The sequence below is a fragment of the Clytia hemisphaerica genome, unplaced genomic scaffold (assembly GCF_902728285.1).
Source record: "Clytia hemisphaerica strain Z4C2 unplaced genomic scaffold, Clytia hemisphaerica genome assembly, whole genome shotgun sequence".
Lineage (NCBI taxonomy): Eukaryota > Metazoa > Cnidaria > Hydrozoa > Leptothecata > Clytiidae > Clytia > Clytia hemisphaerica.
Window position 1 is genome coordinate 1938159 of NW_027103836.1, and position 21625 is coordinate 1959783.

The window sequence follows — 21625 nt, forward strand, 5'->3', positions numbered from 1 at the left end:
TTTTCACCATTTTGTGAGTATTTTTGTCCATATTCTTAAGAAATTGGGTGTTTTTCCCGGTGTTTTTGAGATTAAATCCCTCGAGTCCTCAAGCGTTACTAAAGTAAACTTCTTATGGACTCCTCTGGGAATCAATCACTGCAGCAATCTTTTAAAAACCGGGTAAGCCTTGCTCGTGAGGTAATTTATGAAAAGACTATCTTCACCTTACCACCGAAGTGAAACAGGGATACCGTTTTTTCTTTAAAGGCAAATTGATGTAAAAATTCTTGAGACACTTCAATTCAGTACTGTTTTGATTTCAACAAATTTATAGCAAATTTGTGCAAGGGAAAAAAGAAATTATAATTTCGTAATTGATGTCTAATGTAAAGATAACTGCTCAAAGTTATCTTGCATGGTTGAATCATTTAAGGGTCTGTCTCCATTGTCACGAGTGTTTAAAGTTTAAATACTTCCACTTATTTGTCGATGATTGATTGCGCTTCAGTGGTAAACGAAAAATATCGGTAAAAAAAGAAACCATGACATAAAAGTGGGTTTTTGCAGAATTTTTCAGAGGGCGTTGACGATTTTGAGTATAATCTTAGAATAGGGACAGAAGTTTTTAATAAAAACATCCTTGTCACCCTAGAACTTATTTTCCTCATATACGTTTTTTTATAACAACAAACTATATAAGAACATAAGGCTTCGATGGCCAAAATGTTAAGAACAAGTTAAGAGCATTTTAAGGCTTTGCGGCCTCAAAAACACCCATTTTCTTAGGAAAATGGACAAAAATACTCACAAAATGGTCAATATAAGAACATGTTAAGAACATTTTTAGGCTTAAAAATCAAAAAGTTAAGAACATCCGAAGCCTTTAAAATTTCGGATGTTCTTATAAAAAACGTGAATATTTGTATTTCAAAGATTTATGTTAAGGGTTATAATTCACTTCTATTCAAAGGGCAGGTTCTCCTGGTGATCACGTTTGGCGGTTGAATTGCCTGGGGTTCGGAAAACCAAAGCGAATAAAAATTCTGAGGTTTCTTTTGATAATTGACAAAATAGGCTCTCTAAAGCTAAAACAGCCAAAGATACACCTAGATTTTTGGGTGCAGTGGGCTGAAAATTTTGACTTTTCACTGTAAGTGTCCGATTTCAAAGGCCATATTTTGGGCTGCAATTTTGGTCGTTTATAGATCGAGTGCCCCTCCTCCTTATGAAATCCACAGAGTAGATTTATGAGTCTTAAACAAAAGAATTTAAAATCCGAATCATTTAAAAACAGGTAATTTTTCACCCCCATTTGTACAGTAACAGTGTTATCCCAAATCTTAGCCGTGTAACTGAGACGGAGGTGTAAAATTATGAAAAATAGGTAAAAAATGTCTACTTACAGTATTGTTTAGTAGGTCGTTAATCTTTTGTCGATATTGTGATTGTTGACCTACTTTGAGACGATACGCTTCCATACTGTCACGATCTCTCGTCTGAACAAGTGTCTAATGAAATAAAGTTAGACGGAGCTCGTGAAACACAATACTACTTGACTAAATTATTTAAAGAAATACAGTTTACGCTCTCTAATTTGATGTTTAAAGGTTTTATTTTTACATAAGTGTTCCTGTTTCATCTTAGTCATTATAAAAAACCCCAGTCTGGCATATTGTATTGTTTTAGCTTTTTGTTCCATTTTCTTTTTTTACAAACAAAAGACAAGTTGCGATTTGCTTACTTTTTGATCACGTTACCGATATCTCCTCTTGGGATTGGTCTATTTTCAAATCACATGATCAAAAAGTTTGCAAAATAAATCGATTTTGGAACGTTTTAAGCTCCATCTTTTAACAATATAAAGAGACAAAAGCCTTCCAGACCAGTGTTTTTATAATGACTATGGCTTCATATTAGACACATATTTTATACCAGGACAGTGTCTTACTATTGTTATATTATGCTGATATAAGCAAAAAATGTTTTTCTTTTCCTCTTTGCTCCACATCCGTGTCTATATTCAATAAGAAAAAGCTTGTGAATCAGAATGGATGGGTAAGCAAACAATATCACTCTTATTTAAAAACAAAACCTTTAAGGGGAATTGAATCGTTGATTGGATTTTTATTGAATAATTGAGCATGTCGAGCACCCCCGGGGTCGATTGGTGGAACATAACGTTTCTTGTTGGCATTGAAATTCATACACGTTTTTTTTTATTTTTATTAGAACACCTAAGATTTGGCTGAGCCTGGATGTGCTTATTTTTTTAGCAATTTTCAGCCTGAAATGTTCTTAGATGCGTTCTTAAATTTTCAGACTACTCTAAATCGACAATATCATGCAAACTAAAGAGCACTTGAAATTAGTAAAATTTGGACAATATTTGATTCTCGATTTAGAAAATCCATTCCTAAGTTTGTTTAAAACTGCTTGAAAAGAGGAAAAAATTGCAGTTTCTTGTCATTTTTTACAAAACTGAGGCTGGGCATGTTCTTACGATGTTCTTAATTTTTCGACGAATTTCAGCCTCAATGTTCTTATAAACTGGGTTATAATAAAAGAAAAAACGTGTATGTTACCGAATAATATAGAATACATCGAATAGTAGACCTGGCCGATGTAGTTAATTGTGTCACTTCTTCGTAGGGCACCCCTTAGATCAGGGCCCCTCCTATCTCCTGCAGTTTTTAGTAGAACGTCAAATTAGATAGCACCACCTGTAATTTGAAAAAACACATCCTCCCCGGCGGGGAATCGAACCCCGGTCTCCCGCGTGACAGGCGGGGATACTCACCACTATACTACCGAGGATATCGAGAGAGGAAAGTAGCTTGGTTTATAAACAATTAAAATGATCTCTCTGTGGTTTCTCATTTTACGGAATACTGTGGTTTTTGACTGAGCTGTCAATCAAAATCAGTATGACATCATAATATTGTGTCTTAATAGAATAACAAGAAGATTACATATAAAGATTATATGTAAAGATAACTTGACCGTAACTTTGCCAGTCGAGGATATCATACGATTGCGGTAATGCCTTTATCATAGTCATTATAAAAACACTGGCCTTTTGTTAAAAGATGGAGCTTACGTACCAAAACCGATTTATTTTGCAAACTTTTTGATCATGTGATTAGAAAATAGACCAATCCCAAAAGGAGATTTTAGTAACGTGATCAAAAAGTATGCAAATCGCAATTTGTTTTTTGTGTAGTAAAAGAAAATTGAGCAAAAAGCTAAAACAATACATTACCAGACCGTGTTTTTTTATAATGACCATGCCTTATGAAGACCACATTTTGAGGTATGTATGTGTGATTTGTGTTTAGCCTGGAAGAAATTCGATTCCACGCGTAAGTCGCAGTTTGGAAATCCTTGGAAAATCAGTTTTACCTCGATAACGACGTGATGTGCGTTGAATTTAGAAGCGTGCTTGATTCGTAAATCAGCGTTCCCAATCAGGAAGAGATATTTGTTCAATATCTGAAAGGCGAAAGTGTAGAAATCTCATTTACTGTCATTTACTTGAGAAACCGACAAACGGAGCTGTCTCTTAAACTGTCATTATTATGAAAAATTGGGGGTAATGATAACATGATCTGCCAAATAAAAATTTTATTTAGTGTTTAGTCTGGGGTACCGGCAACATATGTCATTGCCTTTTATTAAGGTAAATAAGAACGTTTTGTTGTAGATACAGTTGATTCTCTTTAGTTCGATTCTCAAAGACCCAAAGCAAAAACGTTTTTCGAATTAAAGAAAAATTCGACTTACAGAGAGTAAATTAAACCACTTTCCAGCTAAGTACAATGGTAGATATTCGAATAAGAGAGAAAGCTCACTGTACCTCCGCATCAGCGTTCGCCTTGTGTAAGATGGCACAAACATGTTCGAAACCAATTGCACTTGATTCGGATTTCTTTTTCAACCAGCTCTATGATAGAAAAGATCATACAAAGTAAAATATATCGAATAAAAAGTCTAAAAAAGTAACAAATCAAGCGAACGAGAAGTGCCAAACAGTGCTCAATGTTAGGAAAAGATTATACGGATACTCTCTAAGCAAGACAGACTTATAATTCATCAGCCTTAAAAATTTTCTATTATCCCTTCAAGGTGAAAAGACAATACGGTGAATAAGTCTTGAATAAGTCGAGAACAGGTCAAAAGCAAGTTGCAGAACAGATCGTAAGCAATTTGTGAATAAGTCGAGAACAGGTCGTAAGCAAGTTGCAAATAAGTCGTGAAAAGTTCGTGAAAAGTCGCGAATAAGTCGAGAACCGGTCGTAAGCAAGTCGTGAATAAGTCGAGAACAGGTCGTAAGCAAGTCGTGAATAAGTCGAGAACAGGTCGTAAGCAAGCCGTATACAAGTCGTAAATAGGTCCAGAACAGGTCGTAAGCAAGTCGTGAATAATTCGAGAACAGGTCGTAAGCAAGTCGTGAAAAAGTCGAGAACAGGTCGTAAGCAAGCCGTATGGTGAAATTTTCATCCGACACGCTAAAGCTCTGAAGGTCGGGAAAATTTTCAACATCTGGAAGATTTACATTACAGAATTTTGCGAGACCGCGTCAAGAATTTTGCAGCGGGAGGTCTGGTAACCCAGCCCTCGTTTTCGGGGATTGGCGGGTCCAACCGAAATATTTATAGGTTTACGCACAAGGGCTGTTGAACCCGACTGAGGGTGCGTCACACATCAAAGGCCGACTATTATTCCTCTCCGATGGGAAATTGGCCCGCTCCTTTAGAGCTTTAGCGTGGGCGGCCGCCAATCCGCCATCGGAATATCAGATAAGAATAAGTCGTGAATAAGTTGAGAACAGGTCGCAAAGCAAAATATATTAGAAGTTTGTTTTGACGACTCTATTCACTATATTGTGTGTTCACCCCCTTTAAAAATGTACCATAAATGAATAGTGATTGATAGAACTTACAGTGGAAGTTAACAATTCTTGTACGTCATTCCAACGTCGTAGGTTGATACGCGGTGGCAAAACAGCCCATTCGTATTGTTTGTCTGTTAGCTGAATTAAAAATTAAGTAATGAATAAAACAGATACAGTACATCGAGCGTTTGGATTGTGTTTTTTTTGTAAGTAGAATTTAAAAAGAGCGAGCGTGAATTATTGAATTATTCGGCCAAATACTATCCGAATCAGACAATAGGAATAGGTACCGAATACAACTGATTGGGTTAAATAAGAAGAAAGGATAGTGATCAGTCAAGTGTGAAAACAAGTTAATACACGAATTTCGAATTAGATTTTTGTGTAGCTTTTGCTTTGATCCCATGTAATTTGCACGAAAAAAATCAAGTAAACAAAACAGAAAGTTGCTGTCTGACAAGCAATTTTAACTCTTTGGCGGTTTTAATAATTTTCCAAATTCTAAAAATATTTTACACACCTTCAGTATAAGGGGGATATCTCTTGAAAGGTTGCTAATACACCATATAAAGTATATATTTTCTGAAAGCTGGGTAAAAAACCTTTCAGATGAAAGAAAAAAAAAATCCAAATTTTTATTTTGCTGACGTCAGCAGAAATTTCAAGTTTGAAAATAAAAAATAAATTTTTACGTAAAAATATTATTTTTACACAAAAATCATCATTAAATCCAAAATAACTGTCAGTTTCCTCTAAAACTTTGTACAAATGTTCTTATATACAATATAATCAAATGCTGAAAATTTCAGACCTTAGGCTTTACAAAAACTGAAAATATTGATATTTCGGTGAACGCGTAAAATGACAGAAAATGGTATAATATTGTAATAAATCTACTATCAGTTTCATGACATGAAATTCTTCTTATGAGTCTATTTCAAGGGTTCAAAATCATGAAACTAGACATTCTAAGTATATTTAATGATGTCTTGCTAGGAATTGGCCAGTTAATATGTCCATTTTCAAATTTTAACCATGTACGCCAATAACGTGAGCTATGCTACGTCCATTCAGTGTGTCATGCGGTAACTTGAAAATCTGAAATATCCCTGAGATGAAATTGGTCAAATAACCTTTCTGTTGTAAACAAAAAGGCCATTGTATGTGATTTGAGCAAGTAAATCAGTGATAAACCCAAGTGCTAGTCATTTATATGGTCATAGAGACGCCTTGTGCAGCCTAGTCTTTGTCGTCACCACGAAATGTTGAATTATATACGAAAACTTTGAACCACACCCACAAGAGCTTGGGTAGTCCAATGAGAGCCACTTTGTATGCAAATTGAGTGTTCTTTCAGAATTATACAAAAAAGATTTAGTTAGCCTTGTTGTGGCTTGAAAACTGGATTATAAGACATGTTACAAATGTCTTTTCATCTGACAAAAATGTGGGCGACGTCTGACGTATACCAATTCAACCCCCATGGATATTGTGTGATAGAATGAGTTACTCTTTACAAACAATTTGAAGCCAAAACATTACACAAAATATAAAAGTTCATTCTGCATTGATTTCGACCATAAAAACCAGTTGAATCTGCTCAAATCTTCTTCAAAGTCAACCAGTGTGGTAGACAGGAGAACCGTCGTGTGTTTTTTTATAATTTGATGTACACAAGACGGGTTTGAGCTGTGAGTCCAATATTGGACTCACATTTTTTACAGTGGGAAATTCGAATTTAGCGCTGTCCTCACTTACTAAAATAAAATCCAAATTTCGAAAGTTGCGCTTTCTCTAAGAAAGTGTGACCAGTAAAAGAATAACAAAATTTGATTGGCTATGTTTTCAACCGTTATTAGGATCTGAGAAATTCAAACTCTCAGCCCATACCATGCTATACATTTCGCCATCAGTTTATCAAAGAAGAAATCATAGCATGGATTCCCAGGCTACCAGTGTGGCTGCTTGAAACTGAATATTTCAATGTTTTGATTTTGCAGCTTGTTAGCCTACATATTACTATTAGCACACGGGTCTATGATCGTTCAAGTGAGACTTTTCCGTCTCTAACAACATAAGTTCACCTGTACATATAAAAAACACGGCTTTTTGTAGCCTAGAAACTCCGTTTTTCTCAATAATTTAATGGGGGGTCGTTAACGACCCCCATATCCGCCAAAGAGTTAACTCATTTTTCCATTTTGGCATACTATATGGGCCACTATAACAGTCAAAAACAGAAAAACAACAGCATTCAAATGGCGATAAAAAAACAAAAGAAAAAATTAATCCATCTCTTTCTTCATATAAAAACATTCAAGTGGTCGATACTCAGGATACTGTGTACGTCATTTTACATGTTTGAATTCGAAAAGTTATGACCAGGGTTAAAAAAAAGCAATCTAGAATTGACTTTTTCTTTTTATCTGATAAAAACAAAGAGTTGCACTATTCTTTTTGGCTTCCCCGCTTTTTCCTGAAGAATTGTCATTTCTACATTTCACTCATCTTTACAATGACAAACTATCAAGAACTGGACGGCGTATTTAATGCGAGCGAAGCGAAAAAAAGATCTCCGCGGGAGGGCTAGAGTCTAACTTTGAAGAGATATTTTTTTCTTATTTGATCATTTTTCTTAAGCCAGCTTCAACATCCAAAGGACTTTTAGTACGTTCAGTACAGCTTAACCGGCGTGCGACGCCGGGTACCGGCTAGTTTCTTTTATTGAATTAAGAAATGAAAAAATATCTTTTGAATGAATAACAAGCTACATGCTGAATGGACCTACCTGAAGATTGATGTAATAAGACAATTGAAAAATGAGAACAATAGTATGAAAATGCAGAATAATACGAGAGCAACTCGAGAAATTCATGGAATCCGGCGATTCTCGGCTGTTCTGGCGATTTTTAGAAAGTTCCTGTACCAAAATCAGTTTTATTGAAAATTGAACCATGCTTAATCGTGGACATTCTTATAAATGATGTTTTTGTTTGAAAAGACATGAAACGAAAAAATCCAATGAAAATCTGCAAAAACGGAAATTTCCAGCTTTTTTGGCCGGAAAAATTTTTTCTCAAAAATCGGACTCGGCCATGTTTTGGGCATTGTTAATACGCATCTTTGAGCAAAAAATCAGAAAAAACTAATGATAAAATCTCGAGAAAGTGCCAAAAAACCAGTTTTTCCGGCATAATTTTTTTTTCCGAAAATCGGGCCTCCGTCACATTTTGGGCATTGCCATTTTGCATCATTGTGCAAAAAATCAGAACAAACTAATGAGCAAATCCCGAGAAAAGCTGGCAACAAACGAACGAACGAACGAACGAACGAACGAACGAACGAACGAACGAACGAACGAACGAACGAACGAACGAACGAACGAACGAACGAACGAACGAACGAACGAACGAACGAACGAACGAACGAACGAACGAACGAACGGACGGACGGACGGACATGGGTTAATTTAAAGGACCTCCACCGGGGTACCCGGAGGTAAGTCCAAAAAGAGAAATTAAGAACATTTTTCAACATTTTATAAGTCATTTACGTTTGTCGCTCACTGTGTTTACTTGATATTTTTTTGCGTGCGTAATTTAATTTGAAACCCGTGTAAGATTCTCAACATCAAGGGTCTCTTTTCTTAAACCTCAAAGAAGAATTTCACCTGATACGTCTTTTTGAAATGTTCCGGATAATATCTTGAGCTCTGAAAAAAAGTTAAAAGAGAAAGATTTGATGCACGGTACCTGACAAGTAAAGTAAAATAAAGTCGCGGTGATTCAAAGCTCCAAGGGGGTGGAAACTTAGTTCGAATAAATCAAAAGATTTTTTTCTTCTTCTTCTTATTTTGTTTGAATCCAAAAAATCCACCCCTCCCGAGGGAACTCACCGGGGAATTCACTAGTTGTTCGTCTTATTGCTTGCCGGTAATTCAAGAAAAGAATTGTAACCGACCTTTTTTTGTTTGTAAGAAAGCTGCAAATTAATCTGCAGCAGAGACAAAAAAGGATGTAACTTTTGAGCTAAGGTAGTAATTTTTTACACGTTGAAACGATAGTCAGCAGTAAGATACTATCAAATAGTGTATTGGTGCTCACAACTGGGTGTACCAGAAATAAGTTACTCTTTTTGAAGTTAAATTCCTCGAGCACTATCTCTTTTTAAAGAAACTATTTTTGAAACGAATTTAACTAAAACGGGGCCACAATAACTTTCAGTTAAAGAGTCCTCAAAGTCAAAATGAGAGCTGATGGTTCCTCCAGTAAAGCCACGGTAGATGAATCTCTGACAGATTTAACTATTATTTTCGCCTTTTAATAAAGAAGTTTTATTGTTTAACTTTAAATCTTTTATTCTTTCTTCGTCGAAATGCACCGATTCGATAGATCCATATTTTAACATTTTTGAGCAATTTCATAAAATTAGTTTTTTTATTTCAAGTTAACTTTTTAATCTAATGAACAAAATTCTACAAATGACCCATCAAAATTTTAGTTTTGTGTTTAGTCTATTTTCTCTTATTTTGGGGGAAGTTTAGTGGTATAATTTCGAACCCCTTTCTGGACCGGTTTATTACTAATCACAAAAGGAATTCTATAGATTTATCATTGAATATATGGAATTTTATAAATTAGGATCATGAAGATAATAAAAGTCCTGCGTACCTTATTATCGAAGTGGTATCGTGCACAATATGATATGGTGGTAATGAGTGGTCTTCCAGTTACTTTGGGTACTTGCGGTTGTATGACAGGTTCTGTGGAGCCGGCTTGCGCAGTGTTGGCGTTCTGCATGAACCTCTTCTTATCTTCTTCCTACGATAGAATGCAAAACACGTCGAGTTACAATCAACACCTTTTTTCGAGCAACCGACAGTTCCGCGCTAATCGATGTTTAACAAAGTCTTATTATAATCTAAAATATTCCTAACAACTGGGCCCTGGAGATTGTGAAGTTAATAAATACTTTTTAAGTAATTTTGTATTTTATTGATACATGTACAGAAAATCAACAACTTTGCCCTGAATAAACAATCTTGCTTGAAGATATTTTTCATAGTCAGTGGGATAATTCCAGTTCCGGTGAGCGGGGGTTGCAAGGTGACGGGTATATTCAAAATATAGACCTTCCTTCAGGAGTATTTTCCCCAATTTTCAGCCAAAATTTCGTTTTTTTCTCGGTTTTTTTTCTTCAAAATCTTCAAACTTTAATCTAAATTGCCTAAGTGCCTCCCAAAGGTAGTGTTTGACCTACAAGTTGTTATTATACCACAAAGTCCAAATTCTCCGATTCAACTGCGAGATGGCCTTTTACTAGCTCTACTATATGAGCATTGAATGTCAAAATATGAATATAACCTTACATCAATTTGACGTTGTTTCTCAAGAAGTGAAATTTCGTCTTTGATGTAAGAGCTCATGTCGGTTACTTCTTGTTTCAAACCGTAATCCCTATGGAAATAAATAATAATATAAGTTCAGCAGCTGATCACACTGAGCTGAGCACGTCACAAAACTTAGCAACAGCCTGCAGACTTATAAAACGATCGGATTTGGCTGAAGCAAACAAGAATAGAAGCTTTGGATAGACTAAGACACCCCTGCCTCTGTGACACAGTGTGATCCACCCCACTCGTCACCCCAGTGAAAAATATTCCCAAAAATCGCCCATTTTTTCACCCCAGTAGATTAATAACTCACCCCACTGGAATACTGTAACTGAAAATGACCCCATTGAAAGATACGAAGAATCCGCACATACCCCACTGAAAATTTTATGATTTTATGATTTCCCCCCTTTTTCACTTCAAGATTGACGTTGTATGGACGTTGAATGAATGTCGCTCTTGCAAAATCGTTTCCCCTTCGGGAGACGTCTCCCAAACAGGATTCGTCTCCCGATCGAGGTATATTGCCCTATTGTTAGTAATGGATGATGTTTTGTGTTTTTATGATTAAAAGTCTTATACCTCACAGTTTCAACGCAGTTGAGAAATATATTCCCTATCAGTAGCCTCAGATAGTGTAACAACGACTCCACACTACATTTTATAATTTAACATTTGACTAGCACTGCTAGCTACTCTACCAGGGGGGGGGGGTCAGTGTACCAGAAGGTGGCATGTATCCTGGGGTGGGTGGGTGTTTGAGAAAAAAATTTGTCATGTACTACCTGTGTACTATAATTGGGGTGTTGGGTCCAAAATCGATTTTGATTTTTACTACCTGTGTACCAAAATAGAGGTGTTGGGTCCAAAATCGATGTTATTAGTGTGGAAACAAAAAGGTTCAGAAATTATCTGCTAAAATAGAAATGTAAAGTTGTTCTATTAAATTGATCAAGCCAAGTTTGTCCAAGATCATTCTTCCAAACTTCTTGGAATGAATTGAAATCCTACCAGATCCCACTGAAATGAAGGTTTATCGAGTCAATGTAAACATTCGAACATTTGAATTCAAACATTCAACATTCTTACATTAGAGGTGCCAACTCTCACGCATTGGTTGTGAGACATGCATTTCCACATGTTCTCACGTAATTATTGAAAAGTTTGATTTCTCACGCATTTTGGATTTTTGAGAAATTTTTTCCTGTTTTTCCGATTTTTGGAAAAAAGTTTTCCCAATTTCCCGATTTTCCGAAAAAAAGTTTTCCCGATTTCCCAATTTCCCAATTTTCCGAAAAAAAGTTTTCCAGATTTCCCGATTTCCCGATTTTTGGAAAAATGTTTACCTGATTTTCCGATTATCGGAAAAAAGTTTCTCTATTTTCCGGATTTTTCAGGTAGTAACCGGTAGTAAATGGGGGGTATAGGGTGGTTTTGGTTTTTTTCCAGGTACTACCCGGTAGTAAATAGGGGGTATGGGGTTGTTTTGGGATTTTCCATGTAGTATGGTGTACTTCAGGGGTGGGTGGGTGTCAAGTTTTGAAAAATACCTTGTAGTACACATACATGCCGCTTTCTAGTACACTTACCCCCCCCCTGACTCTACCTCAGAATAAACTTTCAGAAAGATTTTTTTCACCCCAGTCATAATCAAGCAAAAATTGGTCACCCCACTCAATTTTTCGGAAATTTCTTGCACCCCAGTGAATTTCAGATTTTTCACATCCCACCCCACTGGATGTTTCACACCCACTGGGGCACAGAGACAGGGGTGTACTAAGGTGAAAAAGGCAAAAAACTAAATTTTTCCGAAAAATAAAATAGGAGCAATTGATAACACCAAGGAATGATTAGTATTTTGTGTACAGTTACTAAACAGGAGAGGCGTTCAAATTTTAAATGTTTTGACAAAAAAATACGAACAGGAATCCCCTACAACTATACAACTAGCAGGGCTCCAAGAATTTCAAAAAATTTTGGAGAAAATATTTTACTAATTATTGAGTATGAATCTTTAGAAAATGTCAATGAAAACATTACTAGAATATTTGGACTAATAAGGATTCTAATATTTTAGCAATTTTCATTGAGATCTTCTAAAGATTCACCAAACTGTAGCATTGAAAAACCTATTAGCATGTTAAAGATAACATTCTCTCCGTCACCGAACAATAGTGAGCAACGTCAAAGTTTTTCAGAAACATTTCATCATCAACGCAATTTTCACCTTATATCGTAAAATTTGCTTGAAAAAAAAAATCAAATTTGTACTATTTTAGCCAAATTCTGACCTAAAAATCTTTCAAAATTTGTCCTCTTTTAATAACTGAATTTGTCAAAATATTGGCTGGGAGCCCTGAATTAGCTACCAATAAGTCGGGTCCTAGGTTTGACCTGGCGATCAAAATACCTTTCTTGAGCTATGGTTATTGAAATTTGCGAAAAGAGTAGATTCAATAAACTGAGTTTTCTTCAGCGACTTGTAATTTTTGCTTTAATATGCTTCTTTTATACTCAAGTTTTCTTCACTGAAAATGTATGACTAATTAATTTTGTTAAAAAATTTATTACTAAAATTCAATTTCGCAAAATTGAAAATTGATTTGTGTTTTTAGGTACATTTTTTTCTCATTGTTTGAAATCCCCCAAATATCAATTGAAAAAAGACCACCTTCATGTATTTTGTTGGGTGGTTTAAAACCCTGAAAACATTAAAAAAGTTACATTTATGAGACACTTCCATCCTGTATAAGAACATTTAAAACTTGTTAAAGTACAGTAATTATCGGTAATTTAATTACCCTCTTTTCGCCTCCACTTTCAAGCATTTTGATTTACGGAAAACGGTTAGACATTAACTCTTATATTAATCACAGAGAAAATGACCGTGAGCTTAATGAACGTATTTGAAAGTATTAAATAATTAAACAATGGAACAAAAATGGTGCCGAGTCTATTTACTTTTCGGGTGTGGTGTTTTGATCTTGTGATTGTTTGACCAAAATTATATACTAAAACCTCAATATTTTGCAACTTGGTTTGCCATGCATGGAAAAGAGAAGAGGAGTGTATCGTACTGAATTTTCTGTTTTCAGGCTATTAAGTTTTAAGTTCAAAATTTCTTTTAACAATCAAGTGAACGAGCCGAAGAAACTAGGATTTTTGAGAAGTGGAACTTAATATAAACTTTTTGCAACGGTTGAAGTTTTAGATGGAAATGCAATCATTTGTTTTCGATCTTTCCCTTTTTTGTAGCCACTTATTCCCAATCAAGACATATTTTGTTATAGAACGTTTAACCTGTAAAGAAAGATCTTTTCACATATTAGCAAGAATCAACAAGGTACAGAACAAGAGCAAAATTTTTGACCGAGTAGAAAAATTCTTCCTTATTTTCATACTCATTTCTAATTTTTTTTCTAATTTAATTGTTCTTGGTCTTGGTCTACTCGAAATTATCTTTTCAACCATGTTTTAGAACGTTTTTGTTTTAAAATTATTTTCTTTTCACCCCATAAGCAATTTTCAAAATGTAACAACTGCCATTTTTTTGGAACAGAATTTAAAGCATTATACATCAAGTATTCTTCCTCGTCAACTTAAATTTTGACAATACGGCTATCAATTGAAATTGCAACCGTAATTTCATTTCCCATTGCTTTTCGAAAAAACTTTTAAAGCTGGGTGTTCACTGAAAGAAAATTCGTCACAAATCCCTGTTAACAAAAAATTGATCCAGGTGTATGTCTGGAATTAAAAATCTTTTTTGCGATGGAATAATAAACGATGTAGAAATGAAACGATGAAATTAATTTCATCAACATCAACATCGCTTATTTATTTTCGCAAATTAAAGAATAGATCTTTAATTCCAGACATGTGACGAGATTTATTTTTTGCGAAAGACAAATTCGCGACGAACTTATTATTCCGATGGAAACCCAGCTTAAAAACCCAATACCACTATACTAAATGTTAGCCCTTTTATTTGCTTTTAAACAATATGGAGGATGGAAAGTTCCAGTTTCTCCTAGAATTTATCAATTTTTCATTCCAGAAATGTTTCATAGGAGTAAGTGTTGCAAAATTGTATAATATTTGATTGACGTTGAAAGGACGGAAGACTTCAGGGCACCATTATAGAGCATTTAGCTTTCACTTTTCAGGAAAATTATTGAGGAAATGAATTTTAGCCATTCTTTTAAGACGTTGATACTCAATTTCATATTTCCGGTGAAATAATTTGTGTTGAGTACACATTAAAAAAGCTTCCTTTTATGACAAGTTGTGATGACACCTACAGAATGACAATAATCAGAATAATTATTGAAGGGTGTGTTACAGACGACATTTTTGTCAGCCGTTTTGGTAGAATTCGAAGCCAGGATTTGGCTAAACTCTACATATCAATGTTAGGTTACCTCTGAAGTTTCATGTTTAATAATTTGAATAAAAAGTTTAAAGATATGCACTGATCTCTCGCTTGACCTATCAAACTATCCTAAAATGGCGGCAAAAATAACTCAACATCAAAACGAGAAAATTCTTGAAAACTAAACTTTGACGACTTTGACATTATCGGCAACACTGAGAATAAAGTTAACATAATATTAAAAACCTACAACACCTACAAATGTGAATGCAAAAAAGGATACGAAGGAAAGAAGTGTGAAATCAAGACTGACCTTGTCAGAATTTTAATTCATGCCTAACCCTCAAAACGTGAGCACGTTATTTTGACCAAAAAAGTTCATCGACCAAAAAGTACATTTTCTTTTCGCAAGGATACATCCCATTTTGGCAGATATCATGATTCGATGAATTAAAAATTAGTAGATCATTGTATTCACTTTCATAATGCTAGATTTTAGTTGATTGGCTCTCCCCCTTGCATCCTCATTGAAGCATTTGATCTGCCTCATCAGCCTTTGATGTGCCGCACGCCCAGTCGGGTACGCATAAAGCTAAAAATATTTCGGTTGGACCAACCAATCCCGAAAACGAGGGCTGGGTTACCAGACCTCCCGCTGCAAAATCCTTGACGCGATCTTGCAAAATTCCGAGTAATCTAAACCTTCCAGATGTTGAAAATTTTCCCGACCTTCAGAGCTTTAGCGTGTCGGATGAAAATTAAATTAGATAATTTGAAAGGCTCCTCCTAAGCTATCTACCTAGGGGTAGGGAAGAACGCCACTGGACCTCTCTGGATTGCTCCACATACCTTAGATCCCTATTATCTTTACTTATAACGCATTAATCAGAGAGTGCCACTTTTGAATATTTAGTATGACCTGGCCAGGGATTGAACTTGCGTACCGTAACTGATCTCAGGGGTATGCACCGGGCTGTCCACAAAACTAAAATTGTGCAGAAATTGCGAAAATCGGCAAATTTAGCCCTGCAATAATGCTTTTAATTTCTGACCCTACGTACGATTTTGTGTCTTGATTTTTATGTGAATACTCTGTCTTTACACCACGGTACACACTAATGAACTTATCCTCAATTTTTATGAGAAAGAAGAGAGAAGCGGACCCTCCGATATCATCGGACCGGGCCCTACCCCTAGATAGAGAAATCACAGCGCTTACCAGACATTGTACTCTGTGCTCGCGACACATCAGAGCTATGGAGCGGTATCCGTGTCAAAAACATCCAGTTTAGATAACGGTCGGAGGTTTGTAACTGATTGGGTCGGTTTGAAAGGTGATTGGGTCGGTTTACATAGTGATTGGGTCGGTTTAAAAGACGATCGGGTCGGTTTGAAAGGTGATTGGGTCGGTTTGAAAGGTGATTGGGTCGGTTTAAGAGGTGATCGAGTCGGTTTAAAAGGTGATCGGGTCGGTTTAAAAGGTGATCGGGTCGGTTTAAAAGGTGATCGGGTCGGTTTTAAAGGTGATCGGGTCGGTTTTAAAGATGATTGAGTGAGTTTAGTAATACTACTCAGTTTTAAGATCAATCGGAAGGAGTGCCGGTTTAAGTCGCCGGTTTTTTTCGGATTTCCCGGGAAACGGATTACTCAATCCTCTAAGTCTGGTCTGGAGAATGTCACATTTCACTTTTCTTTTAAAAATCTTTTCCAAAACACCAAGCTAAAAAAAATACTTTAACAGATACAAGATTGGATGAAATGGATGCAATTAATACAAGATACAAGGATTTCAGATTTCGCATTGTTTACATCCCCAGCCTTGGAATACTTTCTCTTTTACCATTTTCCAGGCTGTACATCAAATCTACAGACCAGATTTACAAAAATCCGAAAAATCGTAATCCGATTGCCCGAAAAATCCGGCACTGTAAACCGGCGATTTTTTCGATTGGTTTGTAAATTACGATTGACTTCTGAACCGACCCGATCATGTCTTAAACTGACTAATTGACTTTAAAATTGACCTAGTCGACTTTTGAACTGGCCAACTTTTTAAAACTGACCCAATCGTGTCTTAAACTGACCCAATCGCGTCTTAAACTGACCCAATCGCGTCTTAAACTGACCCAAATGATCTTTAAACTGATCACCTTTTAAACCGACCCGATCACCTTTTAAACCGACCCAATCACCTTTCAAACCGACCCAATCACCTTTCAAACCGACCCAATCACCTTTCAAACCGACCCGATCGTCTTTAAAACCGACCCAATCACTATGTAAACCGACCCAATCACTATGTAAACCGACCCAATCACCTTTCAAACCGACCAAATCAGTTACAAACCTCCGACCGTTATCTAAACTGGATGTTTTTGACACGGATACCGCTCCATAAGAGCCGTGCTGTATCGATGATGAGTACCAACACCACACCACACTCAATGTCCGGCATATCTCCCCCCATACACTTGTATCAGAGTGATGGTACCCTATTACCCTCACATGGTATGTGTTGACCCGGGCTAAGGTACATTCACTGAATGTGAATCGTAGTGAATCATAGCACCGAGTGGGAATCGAACCCTGACCTCCAGCTCGGAAGTCAAGAACGATGACCACTACACTACTGCGCCTTCTTTCATGAGTGTATAGGTTAATTGCCAGATAAGATAACAAAATTACCTGATCCAGTTCTGTAATGCTTGAACCTTGGATACAGTTTCTGTTTCTTCTTGACATATTTGCTCATAACGCACTGTCTGGAAAGATAAGAAACGTTATTCAGATAAAAAACATAGATATCTTATATAAAACACTAGATAGAGCTACTCTGTATTTCCCAAGCAACGACAGGTGAAGCAAAATGATGCGCCATCTTTGCTTATAGTAGGTCATAATAGGTCACAGTTCGGTACTGGCAAGCAATTTGTTCAATCAAGTAAAAAAACCTGAATGGCGCAAAGCAACGAGGAGAAAGTCAGGCTTAATCGATCAAATTACTGGTACTGAACTATGGTCTACTTATCAAAAATGGCGGATTATTTTGATTCAAATAGGGACAGAGTAGCTCCATTTAGTGTTTTATATGAGATATCTGTGACACAAAAATTATTTTTCAGGTGCGTTAAAACCAGGCAGATTTTTCTGTGTTCCAAAACTTCAATATGAGTATCAACCATGGATAAAGAACGCTATAACATCAACCCTTGCAACCAAATACTACACAAAAAGGTGATCAGGTTTGAAGAATACGGGTCGATCTTGAGAAATATTTCGACTCTTTGTAAGACCTTGAAATTTTGACGAGGGGTAGAAATGAATAAAATAGAGATGATTGCTAAAATTTAGGTTCAACCACCAGAATGCAAATTTGGCTAAAACCGTCAGGGTTGATTCACGTTGGGGGAATTTATACTTTCAAGGGGAAAAACCCATTATTAATGATCCCTTACTAATGGACAAAAAATGCTTTTTCTTATCTGGGTCTCACAGGAAAACGAATTCTATTCAACTTTTAACTCAGCAAAGTCTAATGAAACAGTTAAATAAAAAGTGCGAAATTTAGCTCAAATTTATCTAAACATTCTTTCTTGAAAGTCTTGAAGTCACGTTTTAAGGATTACCATTCTAATATGCGCAAAAAATACTCAGCCAATCGCGAGAAATGATCATTTTCCCTAAAATTGACAAAAGGGAATTTCCCCCAATAAGAAAACCCGATTTTTATGACCAAAAAGAATTTTCCAGGAGAAATGGACCCAGGCACTATTTAAAGAGCATTGCTCTTGGTCTTAAAAAATATAATGGAAGCAATTTTGCACAAAGTCGTAAAAAACAAAAAATTTACCCAAAATTATGTTGTTTTTTTTTAAATCGGGCTCCGTCACATGACGGATGGACAAACGGACATCGGTTAATTTATAGGACCTCCCTATTAGGTCTAAAAGTGGGTTTCATGCATTGAAGCTTAGACTCTGAGCTATATAGTTAAGTTCTAGGGGATAGATATCAACATTTTAACTCAATCTATCTTGTATCTCTGAAGAATCTTTTGATAAATATGACCCTTATAATCACAAAACCACCAAGCGGATACTTTGAACTTATTTCCAACTAAGAGTAACATTGTTAACAGCATTGGAAAGTCTTAGGTTCGGTCGGTGAATAAATTTTCTCTTGTTGACATCTTAGGGAAACAAGATGTATTTTGCAGTCGTCATTATTATCTTAATTTCCTTGTCATGGGCCCCGGCGAGCCATTTGGAGCCATTGGGGAGGCCAACTTTTTTCAAAAAAAAAGACGACATCTTTTCACTTTTTACACCCTAAAAACACCCTAAAACGTTATTTGATTAGGGAGAAAAATAGTTTTTATGTTTTCATTAAAATTGGTCTGTTTAAAGTTATTCTAATGTACATAAGTTTCAATATGAGAAGTCATAGCGTGACAATAATACAAAAAGTGGGGTGCGTGAAGCCATGCTTGTACGTATTGTATATTCATAAGAAAAACCTAGACGTAGAGATTAAATTTTGGCTAAAATTTTCCTGAGTACCAAACTTTTCTACAAAAGAAAATAGTTATATCAGAAAATATTAAAGATGAAAATATAATTTCAATATTTACAATAATTGTGAAGATCAGCCGGCAGAAACCGGCCAGTAACACATACGATGTGGGTGGAATGGTCTCAAGGGACGGATTAAAATGTCTTTGAATGTGTTCCTCTTTAAAAAAATTAAGCGCGTCATAGAAGGGGAGGATCAACCTTTACTATCTGTAACATCTTTCGTGCGACTCAACCGCATGTGATCGATATGACTTTAAAACCTTTTTGAAAGGGGGCCCGGGAAATAGTTTGTAGTTGTAGGCAAAACTCCTAGCCCTAGAAAAAGACAGAAATATCAACAAAGTCAACGTCGAAGTTATGCCAGCTTCATTGTTTAACAGTGTTCTTATTAAAATGATCCTTTGAACACATCAGTCTTCATTCAAAATACGATCAAGTTCCACCTCTGGGGACAGAGAAGGTAATTTTTCTTTTAAATGTTAAATTTTGTTTTACCGAGGATGTTTTGGGGAATGCTTTTATCGCGTAAAGGCATCTCAGCCCCTCTTATAGGCGGGTCCTCATCCGTCACGTTAATTTGATGTTAGCATAATGTCGCGAGTATTTGGGTGGCCCTACATAAAAATAACTTTAGCTTTTTGATCGATAACGATCAAGTTTGTAGTGCACCTCATGAAATAATTGCAATCGTGTAACGATTCATCAGAGTTCTCGCGTATAAGCTTTATTGTCAACAATAATAGTGTGCCACTCAAAGCCTTGTATGAAGACAGGATTAACGGCTAATATTCCACCTTTCAAAAGATGTTCATAAGGCGAATATTTTCATGTGTTCAAAAATCTGATATGCCATGATTTTTTCCCTTAGCCGGTAGACACCATATGGAAGATCATGGTCTGATAGAATGAGTAACAACCCTTCAGGCGTCAATCCCCTTGCTTGTTGAATGGTCTCTTTCAGATTTTCAGTGTATATTGGTCGACAGCCACGTGGAAAGTTCGCTGGCGCCATTGTTATACTTGTTTCATATTTAATGAAATTCCTCCTTTGCAACCTTCTTGGCTTCTGATATAATCTCTTTGCTGTTACGTAAGTTTTTTGTTAAATGGATTGTTGTAAAATTTGAATCAATATAATCTTGTGAAGATGCGCTTAACGCTACCCAAATTAATGGTACCTTCTTTGACAGCTCCTATAACCAATATTCGACAGTGTTGTTAATTGCAGATTCATCAATAAAAATGGCCTTGACTGGAGACATCACACACTTCAACTTCAACTAAAATTTCATAAATAAAGATTATTTTAGTTTCTGCTATGGTAAAAGAAGGTTCAATTTGCAGGTTTTTTGAAAATAACTTACGAAGGGCCTAAATACTTTTTCAAATTTAGCGGGAATTTTGTCAAACTTGGTCAAAATGTTTTGTTCTTCTAAAAATAAATATTCTATATACTTACACAGTATTCTTTTGTGTTTTTGCTTTGTATCACAATAAATCCATCTGCCTGTAGATCGTATAACGTTCGCCAATATAACAAGTTCTTTTCTACTTGTTTAGTTTCACTTTGGCAAATGTAGGCGATTTTCCCCTTGAAATTCGCTTCTCTTCTTAACTAAATAGCTTTCTGTTGAAGTAAAAATCTTTTGCCTGTACCATAGCCACCTTTTATGAGTACTTTGTTATACCTGTCATCATCTTTATTAAATGCTGGTAGTTGCTCTTTTGAATGGAACAAAATATTATGACCTGTACAAATAGTATCGATAGCTTCACTAATATATTGGACCCAATTTGTGGTAGTTATGGGTGCCATTTGATTTTTCTTTGATACATGTATAGCGAAAACGATCAACCGTAAAACATTTCGTACTTGATCGACTGGTGATAGTAAAGGCGTTGGAAAACTTCGTTCTGGAAATCGATTGTAGATTGATAAAAGCCATGATTTAATGTCAGTTTCTGTGTCAACGTAATGTTGTCCCAGGAAACTTTGTTCATCTTTCTCCACGCAAATCACTGGGAAGAAAGTCCAACCAGGGCCAAATTGATCACCTAATCTTTTTTAAAAAAGAGAATGATATTTTTCAACTTTTCTCTTCATTTCAATACAGATAACAAGTTTTATTGACCATGAAAAAATGACGAAATCAAACTCTTGATGTTTTTTACTCCTTAAATCGGTAATAAAACATACAGATTGTAGGATAACTGTATCCTTTAGAATGCCATCTTCCCTTAAGAATAAAAGTTTCTCATAAAAGCAGTGCTCAGTTGCTTCACCGCGATCTCCAAGCTGCAAGTTCAAAAACCATTGTATATTGGAATCTGCAGGTGGATTTTGTTCAATCAATTGAGCAACTTCATTTTTAAGATTTTTCATACCACCGGCATTCGGTAACTTAAGTAGACAG

The 21625-nt window shown here is 35.8% G+C and overlaps 1 protein-coding gene and 1 non-coding gene across 3 annotated transcripts in view; both read right to left on the bottom strand.

The window, feature by feature from the left end:
• LOC136807215 (spermatogenesis-defective protein 39 homolog) overlaps positions 1-21625 on the bottom strand; it is a 56142-nt gene that overhangs the window by 18085 nt on the left and 16432 nt on the right. For both annotated transcript variants that reach the window (XM_067063811.1, XM_067063810.1), the window contains 8 exons: positions 17323-17399; positions 10242-10329; positions 9544-9693; positions 8544-8585; positions 4922-5011; positions 3836-3922; positions 3382-3471; positions 1386-1490 (listed from right to left, as the gene is read on the bottom strand). In XM_067063811.1, coding sequence (XP_066919912.1) covers positions 1386-1490; positions 3382-3471; positions 3836-3922; positions 4922-5011; positions 8544-8585; positions 9544-9693; positions 10242-10329; positions 17323-17399 — 729 coding nt within the window. The remainder of the gene's footprint in view (positions 1-1385; positions 1491-3381; positions 3472-3835; positions 3923-4921; positions 5012-8543; positions 8586-9543; positions 9694-10241; positions 10330-17322; positions 17400-21625) is intronic.
• Positions 2725-2796, bottom strand: Trnad-guc (transfer RNA aspartic acid (anticodon GUC)). The gene has a single exon. It is a non-coding gene; the product is annotated as a tRNA-Asp (tRNA).